The 17,852-nt window shown below is 40.1% G+C and overlaps 1 protein-coding gene across 4 annotated transcripts; it reads right to left on the bottom strand.

Moving 5' to 3' along the window:
- Positions 1–1,423: 1,423 nt before the first annotated feature.
- Positions 1,424–17,686, bottom strand: SLC45A2 (solute carrier family 45 member 2). 4 transcript variants are annotated; one of them, XM_061469528.1, is made up of 7 exons: positions 17,106–17,686; positions 15,841–16,017; positions 12,690–13,015; positions 8,890–9,033; positions 7,315–7,438; positions 6,184–6,389; positions 1,424–3,695 (listed from the first exon to the last, which is right to left on the bottom strand). In XM_061469528.1, the coding sequence occupies exons 1-7, from the start codon at positions 17,596–17,598 to the stop codon at positions 3,471–3,473; spliced, it is 1,695 nt and encodes a 564-aa protein (XP_061325512.1). In that variant the 5' UTR covers positions 17,599–17,686; the 3' UTR covers positions 1,424–3,470. The 4 variants fall into 4 exon arrangements, with proteins under 4 accessions (XP_061325512.1, XP_061325516.1, XP_061325514.1 ...); XM_061469532.1 differs by having other exon boundaries at positions 12,930–13,015; XM_061469530.1 differs by having other exon boundaries at positions 3,487–3,695; positions 7,315–7,379.
- Positions 17,687–17,852: the final 166 nt, after the last annotated feature.

The following is a 17,852-nucleotide window of genomic DNA, read 5'->3' as shown; positions in this document are numbered from 1 at the left end:
AGTTGAAACTGAATGAGATCTGTGAAAGACAGAATGAACACTGAAAAGAACCCAAACAAGCTACAACCCTCATCTCAGTTGTGCAGTTACTGACACTGAAGTCCTTTAAACAAGAGAACTGAAACTTCTTGAAGTGTTTGCTTGCTTGATATGCCTTCTTGGTAAATGGGAATAAGTGGCAGGCATTCATAGGAGAAATAAAAAGGGAAGTGTTACGGTGGCAGACTTGTTTCCTGCCTTGTTTCATTCAGCCACGACTAGTTCTGTTAAAGCGGCAGGGAGGAGGCACTGGTTATTTCAAGATTTCTTATTTGCATAACTATGATATAGAGAAGATCTTCATTTACTTGATGTATTTGGAAATAAAACCAGGTAAGAAAGGTAAGACCCAGGTTAATTCTAACTTCAAAACTCACTGCAATAAAAGCTGATATTAAGTACAATAACTGATCATATTGATAGTATAAGTCCTGAACTAGTGTAAAAGGACAGAAAAGGTAAAACTTCTTAAATTAGTAGCAATATAGTACAGTTCTTCAATGCCTTTAATATTTTTAACATTTCTATTGTTGAAAGAAATACTTTATCCTTTCTCATGAATCAGTAACATCTTAGACTTTTTTCAGGAACACCTGAAATACATTTTAGACTTCAGAATGAACACCACCATACCATATTTTTTTCTGGTTTAAACACTGTTTTTTAAATTGTACCTAGTTTTTTGTCTGCTTGCTATTTTGACAAAGACCAATTAAGAAAGATATTCTTTTGAAGTCTCAGAAACAGAATAGGATGTTTTTATGGAGAGATTTCCAAAGCAAAACTGACTTCTGTTCTGTGTTCTGTAGCATGCAGTGAATTTTAAAAGGAGACATCATGAGAAAGATGATAATGTGAGTTCCTGAGACAGTCCTCTCTGAATAAATTTGTAAATAAAAGTATTGATATATATGATGGTCACATCTCTTCTTTCTCAGCAGGTTCACAATTTTGTTATGCTGCTACAGATCTTCTGTCACTCAGTGGGCCTGAATAAATGCCAGCTTTCTCTGTGTAAGATAGCAGGGAAAGCAGAGATGTCACTGACCATTCAAATATTAATGTTCTGATGGTGTTAAACCTCAAAGAAAATACTGACAAAGATAGAGGTAAACATTGCAAAGTTCCTTTCCCAGCCTCACATTGCAATTGGAGCTTTACGACCTCAGCACCTGTGGCATGGATTTACACAGTGGATGGCCTGGAGCATCTGCTGTGCAAGGATAAACTGACAGTGCTGGGTTTGTTCAGCACGCAGATAAGAAGGCTCAGGAGGATCTTCTCAATATGGGTATATAGCTGATGGGGATGGAGGTTAAAGAAGAGGGAACCAGGACCTTCTCAGTGTTGTCCAGGGAATGGACAAGAGGCAATAGGCATAAACTGAAATTAAACAAATTTTATTTAAACGTAGGTGCTTCTAGTCCTGCAGTCCTATAAAACAAGATCACCTCCTCCTTTCTCTATTTTTATGGCTCTGCAAAAGCCTCTCTCTTCCCTTAAAAATTCCATCTCCCAGAAGATACTGAGTTAATGGAAGTTAGTGGGTTAACGATGGCATAAAGTGAATTGAGAAGACTTTTCTGACCTTCTTGTGTTTGTCATGGTTGTGCTCCAGCCATATCAGCACCTACAATGTGTTTCAAGCACAGTGCAGAGGCTGAGTCTTTTCCAAGCTTTTCTCTTCCATGGGTGTGACATTAGATGGGCTCATGAAGGGCCATAAAATTAAAGAAACCGTAAAATGTGGCTTCTTCATAAGGCAGGCTTAAGGAGCTGTGAAGAATCATAAGGTTTGCCTGCACTGACAGTGGAGACACAATCATCAGCAGCAAAAGGTATCTGGAGCTTCCATAAGCTTGTTATAATTAATAAGAGCTTATCTAGGGGAGCTTTTTTTTTTTTCCTCCTTAGAATAAATGACCCACTCTGCTCTTGAAAACACAGAAAAAGGATGAAATTGGTGCCTCTCTGCAGAGCCACTTCATGCTCAGATCTAACCATTTATTTGTGGTGTTGTCAGTCTGTATCATGCAGGGCTTCTAAGAGCTGATCAGCTCAACAGTGCATTTGACTGAGCAGTGTTGATTATACATGTGCAACATTTGAAAAACCCAAACAAACATCATACCTGGCAACAGTCTTTCTGCATCACCATTCATTAACGATATTGCATTAGCAGATGGCTTCAAGTGGCTTAGCATATAACATAGCAAATGGATATGACAGTTTTGAGGTCGGAGGGAGCAGAGGATAAATGCAGCATATCCCTTCACGAACACAGGGCTTTCGAAACTCTGGCAAAACTATAAAACTAAGAATGAAGCTTCATATGCAATTAAATACAGATAACTGGACTTAAGTATCTACTGTACAATAATTACTGATAATGCTTTGCAGAACTGAATTTATTTACAATATTCTGTAAAGAGCAAATGTCATTTCACTCAAAGCTAGATGTGTGATGGAAAATAGAAAAAAGAGAGAGGCTACTTTAAAGCAAATACTGTCATATCCGATGTCAAGATTTATGTGGCTTAACAACCATTCATAAAATTCTTATTTTGGCCAAGTTTATTTTTTCAATTACAGTATCAAAGTCAAGAGGCCAGCTTTTTAAGAAGGAAGAAATAGCACCTGTTTCCCATAGATGGATTGTTTAGGTGCCTACACGTGGATTTGCAGACCAGCCTTGGGCAGACATTCATGACAAGCTCCCTCAGTACTTTCATTTGATTTATGTAGAAGCAGCAGGATCCAGCATAAAATAATTACTTTACAGTTATGCTTTTAAACAACTGGCTTCAATCTTTTTATATTCCAGTCATCTTGAACACTCAAACCTGCTTTTGACAGTAGCTGAGAATTAACTGATCTTTACTACTAACATTACTACTAAACATAATGCAATTGCATCCTGCATGGCCTCTGTTTGATCCTCCTGCAGCTCTTGACTACCAGAAGGAATATCCCCAAACTTAAGATACTTGAAAAACAAGACAAATAACAACTTTCTTCCTAGCTGTCCATTTCTACTACTTTTTCAGTTTGTGACATACTTTCTCTGTTAATTTCCACAAATCTGTAATGAGGAGTTGTCCCGAACCCAGGACAGGAGTTTTGTAATGACTCCTCATGTAGGACATGGAGTTACCATGAGCACACATTGTCATGTGTAATAGTATGTTCATACACTGAGGTCAGCAGGAATGAAGTAACAAAGCAGTCAAAATATGTAAGATTTAAATCTGAGGCAATAAGCAACCAGTTTTAACCAGTCTCCATTTAGTAAAGCTCTGGAATTGCAATCTCTCCAAGGAGGTAAGTGAGAAGGATGTGCAGCAGTATCAGCACAGCAACAGCACCAGTGCTACTGGCCCAGAAAGAAAATGCTGCCCTGGGGAGCTTCCTTCCAATCACTTCACACGGTCCTACTCCACATAGTGTACACAAAAAGCAACAAAGCAGCAGCCAATCAGTGCCACTGTAGATGCTGAAATCACAGTGACAGTGCTGCCAGCAACACTGACCAAGAGCCCCAGGCACACACCAAGGATGATCTGAGCCAGCTGGACCATGGAGGTGAGAGCAGCACAGTCAATGCCCTTCCCTCGCCCATGCTGTCCAGCTTGTTCCCCATCCTGCAGCTTCAGGCCCTGCAAATAAACACAAAATAAAAACCCAGAGAAATGAGACGGTGCCCACAACTCGCAGCTCTCAGCCAATGCACAGTCACAACCCTGAGGTGCAGCAAGACAAGTCAGTAGTTGTCTGCTTCCCTTCTGTTTTTAATACTTCTACCACAGAGCATGCAGAATTCAAACAGAGATAGTACAGGTGCTGAGTTTTCCAAGTTCTCCCCAGATTTTCCTATTTCTCCCATCTGCAATTTTTCCCTCTATCCCTTTTCTCAAGGAATTAAAATTAGCAATTTCCTTCAAGTTCAAATCTACTTGAGCTCTGGAAAACTGACATTTCACAGTACAGGACACCCCATCATGTATAATTTAGCTCCAGCTCTCATGGTTGAAGCAGAGCTTCAAAGCGATGCTATGAGTCATACCATGTCCCAGGCACATATAATGCATAATTCATTATAACGGAGTACTGTGCTCTGAAGTTACAGCCCAAAGCACATAAAGGAGTTCAGTAGTAAAATCTAAATGTAAACTTTTTGCTGTGGGGGATATTAATCTGAAAATTGATATCCAGACTAGGACTCTTCTACGCTATCAAACACCATATTAATTACTGATTATCTGTATATCTGCTATGATATAGACAGCAGACCAAAAAGCTTAGTTCATTATGTCTTCTGGTATCCAAACAATCTTGACCATTAGGATGCTTTTTTTTGCTTTTCATGACACCTTTTACTTTGCCTTTTAGCTGTTGCCACATAAAGCTCGAAAGTACTGAAGACAGTCTCTTCCAAATCCAGTAGACAAAACTGAACTTGGGTACTAGGGAACAGCAGCATGGAATAGGAGTTGGAATGTCAGCATCATTTAACAGCCCAGCACATTATTCTGGTAGAATGCATAGTGACAGAAAATGCCCGCTCTTTGTTCTGGAGCGACACAGTCCTTATACCTGAAATATTTCCAGTTTCAGACACATTTTTTGGTTGAATGATACCTATTTTGCTGGGCTGTGCCCAGTGCTCAAAGAGCTAGGAGTTCTGACTATAGCATATGAAAGTGTAAATGAATGCAGACTTGCAGTTAATGTTGCCTCTATATTTTTTCTGTCTATCTTGTACATTATGGAAAATTTGTGCTAAACCTAATTCTGTTGTAGAAATATAGAATATATATATAATATATATAATTTATATATAGAATTATATATCATTTAACATATGGCATAGCAAGTGCCCTACTCCAAATAAGGACCAATTGGTTGTCTTACAAGCAACATTTGAATATATTAGCCTACTAAATACAAAGTCCATGCAGACTTCAGTGTATTTTATTTCACTTCTGTCTTGGAACAGCTCTGAAGCAGAATTTTGCCTTTATTCCCTCTCTCGGAGTTGGCTGCCCAAAGGTTAGGGTTGTGATCTCACCCTAAACTGCAGTCATTGTCTGTCCTTTCTTATATCCTTCTAAAACTCTTCATCATATAATTTTCTGTTGGAAGGAACAGAGAAATTAACTGAAAACTTAGGACTCAGGTCTATGCAATTTTTAATCACATTGAGACATCCTCCTATGATGCCTCCAATAGAATAATTCAGTTTTCTTCCATTCATCCTTCAGATGGTGATGCTTAGCAGTTGTACAGAACAGGACGGCATGTTCTCAAGGACTTGATCTAGCCCTGAGCTGGTCTCAGCTGTTACTATGTTGTTTTTCAACAGTTCAACTTTCTTTATTAATTTTGTTGATTTTGTTAATTTTGTTGAATGTCCCCAGACAGAAACAGAATTTTCCTAAGTCCTCCCAGCTCTCCTTAACCTTCTTGTTTCCAGCTTTCTCACTAACTTAGGAGACTTGAGAGAACTTTTCCATTAAAGAGCTTTACAAGATGTGAAGATCCTGCTGTACCCAGAAACATAATACAAGGAACGCAAACTTTTCCAGACTTTCCTTGGAAACAGTATTTCATGCTGTAGAGGACCAAAAATCAATCCCTGACATTTAGAGAGATAATGAAAAAGCGGTATATAATTTAATACTGAACTATGTAAAACTGTTTGTACTTGAATTTCACATCTTTATTAGCTAACAGCTTTTGTAACACTTTGCAGTTAACTAAAAATGCTTCCAGCCTTTACAGTGTAGTTATTAACCTTAGGAACTCAGAAGTCACCTCCTCAACTGACAGAGGTGGAAGGGGGGCCACTTGAAGGCAGCCCAAGTGAAGCCTTGTCATCTGCTTACTGCCTGAACTCATGCTATTGACTTTGTTTCAGTTCTGAGGGTACATAATGATCTGTCTCACTGCAGGACTGTTTGGAGAGTTTGGAGCTGGGGATTTACTTCTCTCTGTCATAAACTTTCCATTCATAATGTGTGTCATTATAAATAGTTTGAAATTAAAATCAAACGCTACTCACCAGTTCTATCCTGTTTTCTCCCAAAATAGACTAAACAGACCCAGACGCATGTAAACTTATCCTTCCTTAGGCACTGAACTCACCTCTTCTTCCCTGTGATACTCTGCAATGAGGTGGAATGGCACTGTATACAGAGTGCTGGACATGATGCCAAAGAGGGAACATAGAGCCAGAGTGGAATAGACGTTGGGAAACAAGCCAATTAATCCAGTACCCAATCCAAAAAGTAGGTATCCGATGAAATAAAGTCCCTTTAATCCTAGGTGTGGCAGGAGAATTTTCTGTATGTCTGTGAAAGAAAGTGAAAAGCCTGATAAAATAAAACAGGTCACATTTAATCAGGAAATTCCTTTAGGGTGTTTTATTTTGTAAAATGCAATGAAGGAGATAATCTTACTCATTCTGGAAATTGCCTCAAATTACTGTAGGTATAAACTTGCCAAAGAATATTTGCTCACTCTGGGGATAGTCTTATTCCGACACAGTCAACTCCAGAGAAGTAGTTAACAACCATTCTGGAGTAACTGCACGCATTGACAACCTCAGACATTTCCACTGTTTGATTATAATGTGCACATTTGGCATCAAACTCTGTCTGACCCGAGAAAGATGCTGCAGAAATGCCTGTAGTTAGGCTCCAAAAGCAAAAAAGCTTTCCCTCAAGCCTCTTTCAAATATGCAGTTCAGCCCTCTCAAAGCTACTCAATTGAGTTCACAAATCGCAAGTATAATCCCTTATAAGAGCTACAGTGAAATCTATCTGTGGAACTGTGCTAGCATGTTTACACATAATTTTGAAGACCAAGGTTCATCCTTCTGGCAAGAATTTCTCCTGCGTTCTGAAAGACTTATTTTATGAGGAAGGCAGATGGGGAGAGGCCAAAAGGACCTTCAAGAACCTACAGCTACAGCACTACTAGGTGCCAGAGCATCTCAGAATAATGCCCACGGCATCCATTTTAGTCTGGCATTTAACTTCCAATTGATTTTCAGTATTCAGGGTCTGAACATGCAGAACAATGCCTTTTCCCAAAGTGACCCCTCATCACAATGTCATGAACCAACATATGAGTGTCTAATAACGCTTCTCAAAGTTTTAATGTGGGAATAAAACAGTTAATTTGACATCACATTATTTTTCAAACAATGGCAAACAGCACACAGTTAAAAATTATTTAAAAACACAGTGTTGGAGTGCATTGCTGGGTACTTACAAGAATAGGCTGAGGAAGAAATTGCATTGATGCACAGCCCCCAGCATCCCATCTCTACTCCTTTTCTGTAGGAAAGGTAAAGCGTGGAGTTATGAGGAGCATAAGGACTACCATGGTATACAACCTGAAAGAGACCACAAAGATCACAGAAGGCAAGGATGACTGCATACATATAATACCTTCTTCTTAAGGGAACAGAGTGGCCAACACAGGGCCTCATCCTTGTTAGGCAGGAAAGTTAGCACCCAAGAAATCAATTAAGAAATGCCTTAACATCCTTTCACAGCTCTCCAGGTGTCACATTGATTTCTCCCAGATTGTCACATCCCAGGCTTCTCCTTGTTTGTTATTCTTTGCCTTTTCCTGTACTGTCTAGTCTACACTGGTTTGTTTGCACTTTTTCTTTGGCTTCATTTAAAGAAATTAATAAACCAAAGGGTTTATTTCTTTGGTTGCATTTCCCACTCTTCTCTCTCCAGCTATGCCTTCTTGCCTGTCCTGGATTCAGCTGTAAGTTATTTTTCTCCTTAGTAGCTGGTGCAGTGCTCTGTTTCAGCTTTAGTCTAGGAGCAATGCTGATAACATACCAATGTTTTAGTTGTTGCTAGGTACCACAACATTGCCTTATCCTGTCCCTAATTTATCTACAACTGGGCTTTTTGTTTTGTCTTTTAGGCTTACCTCAACACACTCATTTTTCTACCCAGTAATTGTCTCATTCAGTTCCTTATCTAGGCAAGCAAAACTTTTTCTTTCACTTGCTCATATACAGTGCAGGAAAACACAAAACAAAAACCAACAAGCCTTCCTCTTGCCAACAGAGACAAGAAAAAGGCAATGAAATGGGAATACTGCATGTAAAGCACAGGGGAAAAAAAGGAAGTGGCAATGTGATTTGTGCCAGGAGCATATTTGTACCCTGGAAGAAAGGAGGCAGACAGGACCATATAGGCTAGATTCACAGGCAGGGACATACAGTCTTACTGCCTGGGAATGATGTAGAAAAGGGACCACTGGGTAGCATGAAGGCAAGTAATTGCTGGCAGAGGGGGCTCAGGGAAAGGTTTAAGGAGGGGTGCCAGGGACAGCCAAATTGAAGGAGACAAGAGGTTTCAGCTGCAAAGCAGCAGCTTACTGTGTACAAGGAGCTGCAATCAGAGCCTGAGGCTGGGGAGGTTGCAGTGCAAGTAAACACATTGTGCCCACAGTGCCCACACCAGGGCAAGGCTGGCTACACGAGAGCAGCACCAGCAGTACTTTAGTTAGGAAACCTGCCCACCCCAGAACAGCTCCAAAGCCAAAGCAGAGAATGGATGTGTTTGGAAGAGCTCATTTGGAATAGATAAATAAACACAAATAGCTTTACAAATGCCAAAAGGTCTTCCTCAAAGATCCAACAGACTGGGTCAGAATGGGGGGTCTGAGATCAATTAGCTGTTTCACAAAACTCCTATTGAGCCATCCAGATGAAACTGGATCTGCCACTTCCCCAGAATTATAACACTGTCTCATTTCTTTCCAGTGGAGGAGAAGATGCTAAGAAGAATGAGAAGTGAGAGGATTTTACACTTTTACCTGTCCCATGAAATCCGTGAAGAAGAGCATGTTGGACAGGAAAGCCATCCATCCAAAGAGGTGGCTCACACACAGACACCGATAGTGGGATGGCATGTTTAAAAGTGTCTTCAAGAGTGATTTAAGGGTCATCCTCCTTTGATCCTGGAAGCAAGTATTTAACAATAATACTGTATTATTGCCCTGAAGGCTAATAAAATAGCTGACAGCAAATGGAGATGACCTTGACATCTTTTCATTGGTAAACTCCCAAAGATTTTTATTCTCTGCTAGGAACAGTTGCTTGGGTGCTGAAAGTCCTTCAGTATAAATTTGATTTGTAGAGCCCTTGCCTAGTAAAGCCATCTGAACGATTCACAAAGACTGAGAGAGCTGAGGTATATCAGCAAAGATGTAACATTTCTTGCTGTAGGATACTGAGTGGGATTATTATTTACCTGTAGAACCAAGTGAAAATTTTCTGCCAAAATAAATCAATGGAGTTTCAAAAAAAAAAAAAATCCCAAAACAAACAAAAAACCCAGAACAAACCAAAACAAAACCAGAAACAAAAAATACAGAGACCATCAACTTTACATTGAAAATTTAAAGATGCCACAGAAAAAATGAAACTGAAAATACTTCCTGAGAATTAAAACGTATGAGTCATGGACTACACCATTTCTGATGGTGTATGAGTCATGTCATGGACTACACCTTTCTCATTCCCATTCCATCGCCCAGAAAATTTCACTATTCTGGCATATGATGAGATTTCCACTGTTCTCCCCTCCATGAAGCAGGGAGAGGCTACGATACATCACAGGAGATGCAGCGCCACTCAAAATCCCAGCTCCCAGAGAACGTGAGCTCCAGCGCCTGAAGACCTCATCCCACAGCAGAAATAAGTAATTCCAAAATCAAAACGTAACAAATTCCACTGATGGGGAAAACCAAAGTATCTCATCACTTCTAATGCCCAACCTTATCTCCCTACTCCTTGTCTGAGTCCTGTGCCCAAAGCCCTCTCTCAGTATCTTTTCCAGTCATATTCATAACATCACTTGTATTACTTCAGTTTTTTTTTAGTGCTGTAGGTGTGCTTGATGTCAGGCATTTGTGACATATAATTCTTACTGGTGTAAAGCTCCTCATGGCTCTTTGCTTTCAGAGAAAAGATATTATCTGTGCATGATGGAACTCTTCCAATTTCCTTTAGTGATGTTTGGAGGCAAAAGTGTTGGGAGAGATGGTAAGGGGAAATGTGAAAGAATTGTAAAAGTTCCGTTCATTACTGTTAAGATGAATTTTGTCTTCAATTTGCTGTAAGATAATGGATTTTTTTTTCATTTTTTCCATCAATGTTCTACTTTTCACAGTTCTGCTCTCCTTTGAACTAGGTTATGCTGCAAGCTACTCTATGAATAATCAGCACATACAAAGTTGGAAATTACTTGCTCCAGTGGGAGGTTTTTAATCCTCACAGTAATGACAAAACTCAAGTTGCTGACTTTTACCTTGAACTGCATATTGTCCAAATCCCTTGGAATTTCTCTTGGCACCTCTGTCCCTTTTAAATGGAGTAAGCTTTCTATTCTTCTACATTATCAAAAAACAACAAAAAGAAGAAAAATCCATGTTGACTCACTAATGCTATTTCAAAGTAATTATTATCATTTGACTTGGATTATTTAATTCGTTCAGCTTTTCCACACAGTTCTTTAAAATAGCCTTTGCAATCAAAGTGTTAAGGACAGGGAACTAGAAAAGGATACTGCTGTAATTACAAACAGTAGTTTGACAGCTAGGTGAAATGCTTGCTTCCTATTTAGGTGTTTTAGAGAGTGGAAATGGAATCTGAAGTTTAATGCACATATTTAGTACACAACACCACACAAAGCTGACACTAATTTAAATGGGATGCTGAAGTTTGTCTCCATTTAAGTACCTTATCCTGCAAAAGCTCACAATGACAACTTATTTGATCTACAAAATCACTACAGCTCAAGGCCTAAGATGGTTCTTAAGGGGTACAGAGGACTCAATCTAACTTCGGTTTTATGGCAGTAGATCCTGAGTAATCTGGCACCATACTAAAGAACAAAAGTCTAATCACTATGAACAGTGTAACAGGTCAAATCTCATTAATAATCATGCTAATTACAGCTAATAGCTACATTAGCATGTAGAGGGCACAGCCCTTAATTTAGAAGATGATGCCTGCAGCAAAAAGAGACACAGAAAACCAGAAAGCCAAACCATTTCTTCAAGGAAGCAATTATAGTAATGAATGGACTCACAAAACATGTACCACAAGAGACAGACCATTAAGCCAGTGAATGTCTAGGATATGAATGTGCCCAGGCACATCAAAGAAACATGAGAGAGATAAAAGCACTTTGAGCTTCTCTCAGTCTGTCCAGCTAAGAATACAGAGAGGAGGGCAACGGCACAAGCTTGCCACAGTGGACACCAGAGCTTTACCTCGGGTGTCAGATGTTACTGATTCCGTGGAATTAGTTCTTGCCAAGGTAGAAGCTCCCCCCTTGCTTCCACTGCATCTGCTCTCTTTTCATCATTTACCTTCCTTTCTTTAGAGCCCACATGGGCTAAGCAGTCAATGGCACTCAGCTTCTCTGACAATTTGGAGGGTGCTCGGAGTGAGCAGCGCTGGTGAAGGATGCTCAAGGTAGCCTATGGTGGGGAAACAGTGATGGCATCACAGTGTGCTAGCCATGTTCTCCCCCAGACTGCTGCTTTGCTGCCTGCCCCTCTCTGTCTTTGTCATTCTCACCAGGGAGTGTTCATCTTTTATTTTACCTTTGTTTCACATCTGGTGAAATGTTTTGATTTGAGTTAGGAAAAGCAAGTATTATTATAATAAAAATGATAACTAGTAATAGGTAATAAATACCTTTTATTTGTAGCTAAAACTTGAGTTTAGGTTTCTAACTTATAACTAGCTGCACAGTCTCAATATTTTTTTACCCAATTTATCAAGACCTGACAGGGATAGATACACATGAAGCCAAGAGATGAGAAGTAAAATTAAAACAGCAGAACTGTTTCATCACTTATAGGAGCCAGTGAGGATTCCTAGCACTGAAAGTCACCAACAAAACAGTAAAAATGATCATCTGTTCACAAGACCATTCTAGAAGTGTGCTCTCCAGGTATTTTTGGGGTAGATTCACCTTTTCCTAGCTGCCTTAGATTGAAGCATCTCTCATAAAAATGCAGCAGGATAAAGGAACAGTGATGATCTGAAAGTACTCACTATTCTCTTTCACCTAAAAGTTCTGCCAAAGACACAGCTAACAACATAACTTCAAAATAAAACTAAACCTCTCCTAGCATTGCTGTAAAAGTGGCAATTTTAAACACAATACTGACAAATTACTGTCAACAAATCCTTAATGATGTGTTAGGCAGCAGCAAACCCATTTGCTAGACCAAGGAACAAACACTTCACATGTGCTACATATGAAAGCATGTGGACTTCAGTGGGAGCTACAGACTTATACCAAAGATTAATTTTCTTTAGTCTTTGCCCACAATTTGACATTAACTCTATCAGATTTAAAGGTCAAAGTAGATCCTTTTGACAAAATTCACATGAGTGATGCCAAAACGGAGCAGAAACCCGAACCTGGCTCTCCCTCATATCTAGCAGTTGTTCAAAGCATCAGGACTAGCTTGCCTTGTACCTCTTGCTGGAAATACTTCATAACTTAAAAAACAATATATAAAGAGAAAAGAAAGCAGGCTTTAATATTCCAGGGATACAATGACATGGCTTACAAAACCACCTCTGCACTTACCCCCATGTCTGATGTAACAGCACATTTCCCTGGTTTAGCTTCAGCCTTTATTTCAGTACATGTTGATTTTAAGTACCCATTCTTGATTTCTTCCTCTATGGAGCTGTATTTATAGGATTCAGTCACATCCAACAAGAACTTTGACTCTTCATTTTCATATCTGAGTGGAACTTCTGGAATACTGCGCAGATGTACAGCAAGGCAGATTAGCAAAACCAAGGCTGCGAAGAAGAAAATCACCTGGAATTCCGATGTCAAGGAATATCCCAGCATAATCTGCCCCCAGTCCACAGCACCTGTCAGGTAACCCAGGGCTCCTCCCAGACCTGCAAGGGTGGGAAAAAAAAGGGGAAAAAAGGAGAAATAAGGTCCACTGGAGTTGATAAAACAAATAGTACACAGTACTCTCAACATGTGACCCCCTCTAGAAATGGCTGAATAATCGCTCTTCAGATATTAATCACAAGAAATAGGAATACTGAGCTAACCACATACATGACGTGATTACCAAACATCTCTTGAGAAATCTCCTCAGCTCTGGAGCACAGAACTCTCAAAAACATGCCTTAAGAAACAGTAACATGGACTTCCATCTCTTTTCTTGACTCTTCCAAGTTTCTTTCTTTGAAACAGTGAGTTTATAAAATTCTACTGAAATTTATACTAAAAGAGTTCATGAAAAACCCAAACATTTTTAAATTGCATCAAGACTATCTATAGTTCAGACTTCATAAAAGTTTTTTTATAGAGGTGAATCTAAACAGAAATAGTCTCTCCATGTGAGTATTTCTTAAAAGAAATAAAACTAAAAGCATTGTTTTGTAGTTACCAGAATCCAAGTGCCTCACCATGCAGAAAACAAAACTAATAAAATACAAATGTGTAATTCCATTTACTGATTTTCTCAGAAAATTTATGATAAAAGGTGAAATGAGAATGCTGCCTTGTGTCTTGAGACTAGTAAAACCAGCGCTCAGTCTGGTTGTTTTTATGATTTCTTCATTTTGTTCTTTTTGTGCTCACACAGTTTCAGAAGCATAAGAAAGCACACACTGTTACATACAGAACAGAGCTCTGGAAGGGAAAGCAGCTCTGTAGTGTCGTGACACCCTTTTAACTAGGTGGCTCTGCAGGTCATTGGAGTTAAGCAGGATAGAAGCATTTGAAGGACTTATTGGAAGCATTTCTATTCTGCTTAGGAGAACTGAAGACAACGTATGGCAGAACCATTCTGTCTAACAAAAATCAACAGGACCTACATTTGCTTCACCTGCAAAACCTGTGATTTTGATTTCATTCTGGGCTTTCTGTACTTTTTTCCCTCTTGGGTGTAATTATGGCCCTTCTTCATTGTGTCCTGCATTTTACAGGGGACTGTATCCTTGCTTCTTCTCATGAAGAGCTATTAAGCTGTCAACTTTTTGAAGGAAACCTACACTAAATGTTTGCACAGAGCTGATGTTTGATGTTTGAGGCTGTCTTTGCATGCTGTTTTCACAAAAAGTAACGATCACATTGGAATGCAGTCTGAGTTCTGTGTGTTGGATATGTGGGCTCTTCCTTCCACGTCTCAGTGGTCATAAGTTTCATAACTGCAAAGCTACAGTTTCATGTTCAAACTTTAAATTGAAGACAAATTGGAGAGCAAGATCTTGAAAATGTGTAGCACAAAAAGAGGGAACTAAATCAAGGAAACAAAATAATAGCTAAAATGAAAGCTAGAAAAGAAATGGGAAGATTGCTGTTTGTGTCTAGTAGGGGTAGAACAAGGAATGATAAATGTAAATTGTAGGCAATGGTTATTAAGATTAGATTTTAGAGGAAACTATTTAATAACAGGCCAGTGAAGTGCTGGAACCAACTGCTTTGGAAGGCCTGCAGAACCCCTGTTGAGGGAAGATTTCAAGAACAGGGTAGGTAATTACCCATAAGGTAAATGGCACAGGGTGCTGGACCAAATAATGCAATCTGTTCCACTCTTTTTTGATGTTATTTGTCCCACATCCCTTTTCACAGCTCAGTATACAGATGGATCAGCTAAATCTGTGGCTGCAAATGTGGAAATCAAGCCTTTTTCCTATCATCCAAGTAAAAATTGCAACCAGAGTTCTGCTGACAGGAAGAATGTACATAGAGAATGACTCCCCTCTCTGTGCAAACAAGTGATTGTTAAAAATCTGATCTGTCAGTTTCTAGTGGATAATACTGATTTAATTCCTTATGGCTTTAAGATTCCCTTATAATCTGTGTTCCTGGACACAGCTATTTTAAATGCCCAATGTCAATAGCTACCGCACCTCCCTCCTCAACTACAGTAACTGTCACTGAATCTACATGCCTTCTGCTCTTGGTTTGGCTCAACAGGCACAAAACTCTGCATCAACACAGATTGCATGACTTCTCATCTAGTCTGCTTTTTGTCTACTCCTTTTACAGTGACTGCTTTCAAGACATGCTGAAAGTGCCTCCTGATCCACATTACAGGTACACAGCCTTACATGTCTTCCCTGTGCATCTTCTTAATGTGGACGTAGTGCAGAAGGTTTCCTTCTGTAATTCAGCAACATTTCAAACACATATAAAGGCAATTGAAGCTCTCACTTCATATGCAAAGCCCTGCACTGAGCCAGTTAGATGTATTTTGTGGAAGTTGTGAAGTTCTGAATTTTACACAGAATTCCTATTTCTATACAGGAAAGCACATACTGGAACACTGCTGAAGAATGGAAATCAACTGTTCTGGTTTGTGCAGCTCTTGCTCTATGTCACATTCCAAGTCAAAAATGTTATTCTTAAGTGCTATGGCAAGGAAACAAGTTAAATCCCTTTTTACGTCACAAAAAACTTTGACAAAAATCAGAATGATGAATAAACGCTACTTCACTTTTTAAAATAACTAATTGCTCTTACTTAAATCATGGTTATGTTGCTGTAAATGTTTATGCCTGCAGCCTTCTGCAGCAGAGTTCCTGTAGCAGCAATCACAAGTCCTGTTCTCTGGAGCAGTGAAAACTCAGCAACAAAAGACTCGTGACTGAAGTGCGGGATCAGATGATCAGTTCATTCAATATTAGAAACACAGGGAGGATAAAATCCATGCAATTACCTTCCCTCTTTGAGAAGGAGGGAGGAAAAGAAGGGATCTGAGTACCTGTGAGGAGGGCGTGGTAATGCAGACCTTTCTCTTTATCCTCATGACAGCAGACATCAAATAAATATGCTTTGATGGGGCCATCAATAAAATCAGCTGCAAAATCAAAAAGCACTACTCCCAGCATGGTAATGATTATTGCCCACGTCTGCTGCTTTTGTCTCTCACCGATGAAAGCTACAAAAGAAAAACACCCTCATTCTGACAGCAACAGTACCATGTTCTGCAAAAACACATTTTATCTTTCCTGATACCTGCAAATCTAAACAATGCTTAGCTATGCAAAAGAGAGTTTGTGTTGATACCAGAATCCCATCAGAGAAGTAGGATAACTGAGTGCAGTGCTGAGCTGTGCTGGGTTGACTTACTACTTTGAGTCAGCATAAGGTCAGGGTACTGCAAGCTCCATGATCAAGAGCATCACTAGCCTTAATCTACTCCTTTGCATCTCCTTGGCATGCTCTGGTAGACTATATACATGCACTCTGCAGTCCTTTTTTGCTGTATTCTATTTGCCCCACTCTTCCATCATTGTAGATAATCAAGAATTGGCTGTAACTCTTCGGGCAGATGAATACAAGTTTATTTGACACCAGTGATTATCAGGAAGAGAGAATAAATCAATGCACAAAAACATACACCTCCCCTCTCTGCCAAGTCATAGTGACAGTAACAGCTTTCCATCGACTGAGAACTACATCGCAAGCTGAAATACAGCAGCATCTAGGGATGTCATTCCTGTTCAATTCTGCACATTCCAGGTGCAACATGGCTTCCAAGGAATTGCAAATTTCTGTAATTCACCAGCATAACATAGTTCTGAGTCAAATCACTGCTCCACCAATTAAAGATATGTATTTTAAATGGTCATCCATCTAAAATAGGGATTAAAAGTTATTCAGTTTGAATTAGTATTATGTCACACAGACAATATTTATTGCTTAATTTAACGAAGTAGATTTAAGCTCATAAAAACTTCTGTGGGCCTAAGCAGTGCTCTACTTACACAAACGGATCAGGCGACCACACAACATGCAACATACTGTAATCACATGCACAAACTACAGAACACTGTGTATAGGGTACGTAACACAGTGTTGGAATTCAACAGATATTAAGATTTTAGTGCTCCCCAGCTCCTTCAATGCAGCTAAGCAACACTGTACCCAATTTTAACATGAGAAAAAACGAACCCCTCTTTTCTTTCTGATTCAAAAAGCTAGGATGAGTTTTGTCTGTCAGCACAGTGTATGCCCCTCACTCACCTGAGATCATCATGTCCCCATTGAGGTACAAAGCCATGCCTAACAGCATTATGATGCCCAGACCCAGAATGTAAGGTCGCCTCCTGCCCCAGCTACAGGTGCAGTGATCACTGGCTGAACCTACCACGGGCTGCAGCATGAAGCCCAGGATAGGGCTGATGAGCCACACCAGGCTGTAGAGGTTCTTGGGCAGCCCTACACTGAGCAGCACCGGCGTGACAAAGGCGGCCTCCACGGCATAGCAGAACTCCCGGCCGAACATCACCATGCTGTGCATGACCAGCCTTCCCACCGCTCGCTTCCTTGGCACTGTGGCTCCAGCCCTCCTCACAGACTGCAGCAGAGCCTCCTCTTCTTTGGTGCTATCCATGTCTGCCTCGGCCACCTCGAAAGCGGGTAGAAACTCTCTTCTGTGAAGGTGATTGCCCTGGCTATGTGCGGCACGCTGGCAAGTCAGTGCTGCCCGCTCTGGCTGACATGGAGCCCAGGTCATATGCCGGGTGGGATCAGGCTGTGCTGGGGGAGGGACTCACATACTTTCATGGCTCTGTGATCGCAAGTTATGCAAGGAAGGGGGCGGGGAGATGTGTTAACTTGAGCAGATCTGAGCTCTTGGGCGTCTGCAAAGCTCCCAGCTATCCACAACTAATTACTGTTTAAGCATGAAACACACATATAATGGGAACATACATCACGCGGGAATGGCACAGGATTAGCCTGCCACAAAGCTATTCCTCACTGCTGTTA

This window comes from Pezoporus flaviventris, unplaced genomic scaffold (assembly GCF_033815535.1).
Source record: "Pezoporus flaviventris isolate CSIRO_AGI_PZ_B2104156 unplaced genomic scaffold, CSIRO_AGI_Pfla_v1 ptg000057l, whole genome shotgun sequence".
Taxonomy (NCBI): domain Eukaryota; kingdom Metazoa; phylum Chordata; class Aves; order Psittaciformes; family Psittacidae; genus Pezoporus; species Pezoporus flaviventris.
The sequence above is the reverse complement of the archived record's forward strand: the minus strand, read 5'-3'. Positions and strand labels throughout refer to the sequence as shown.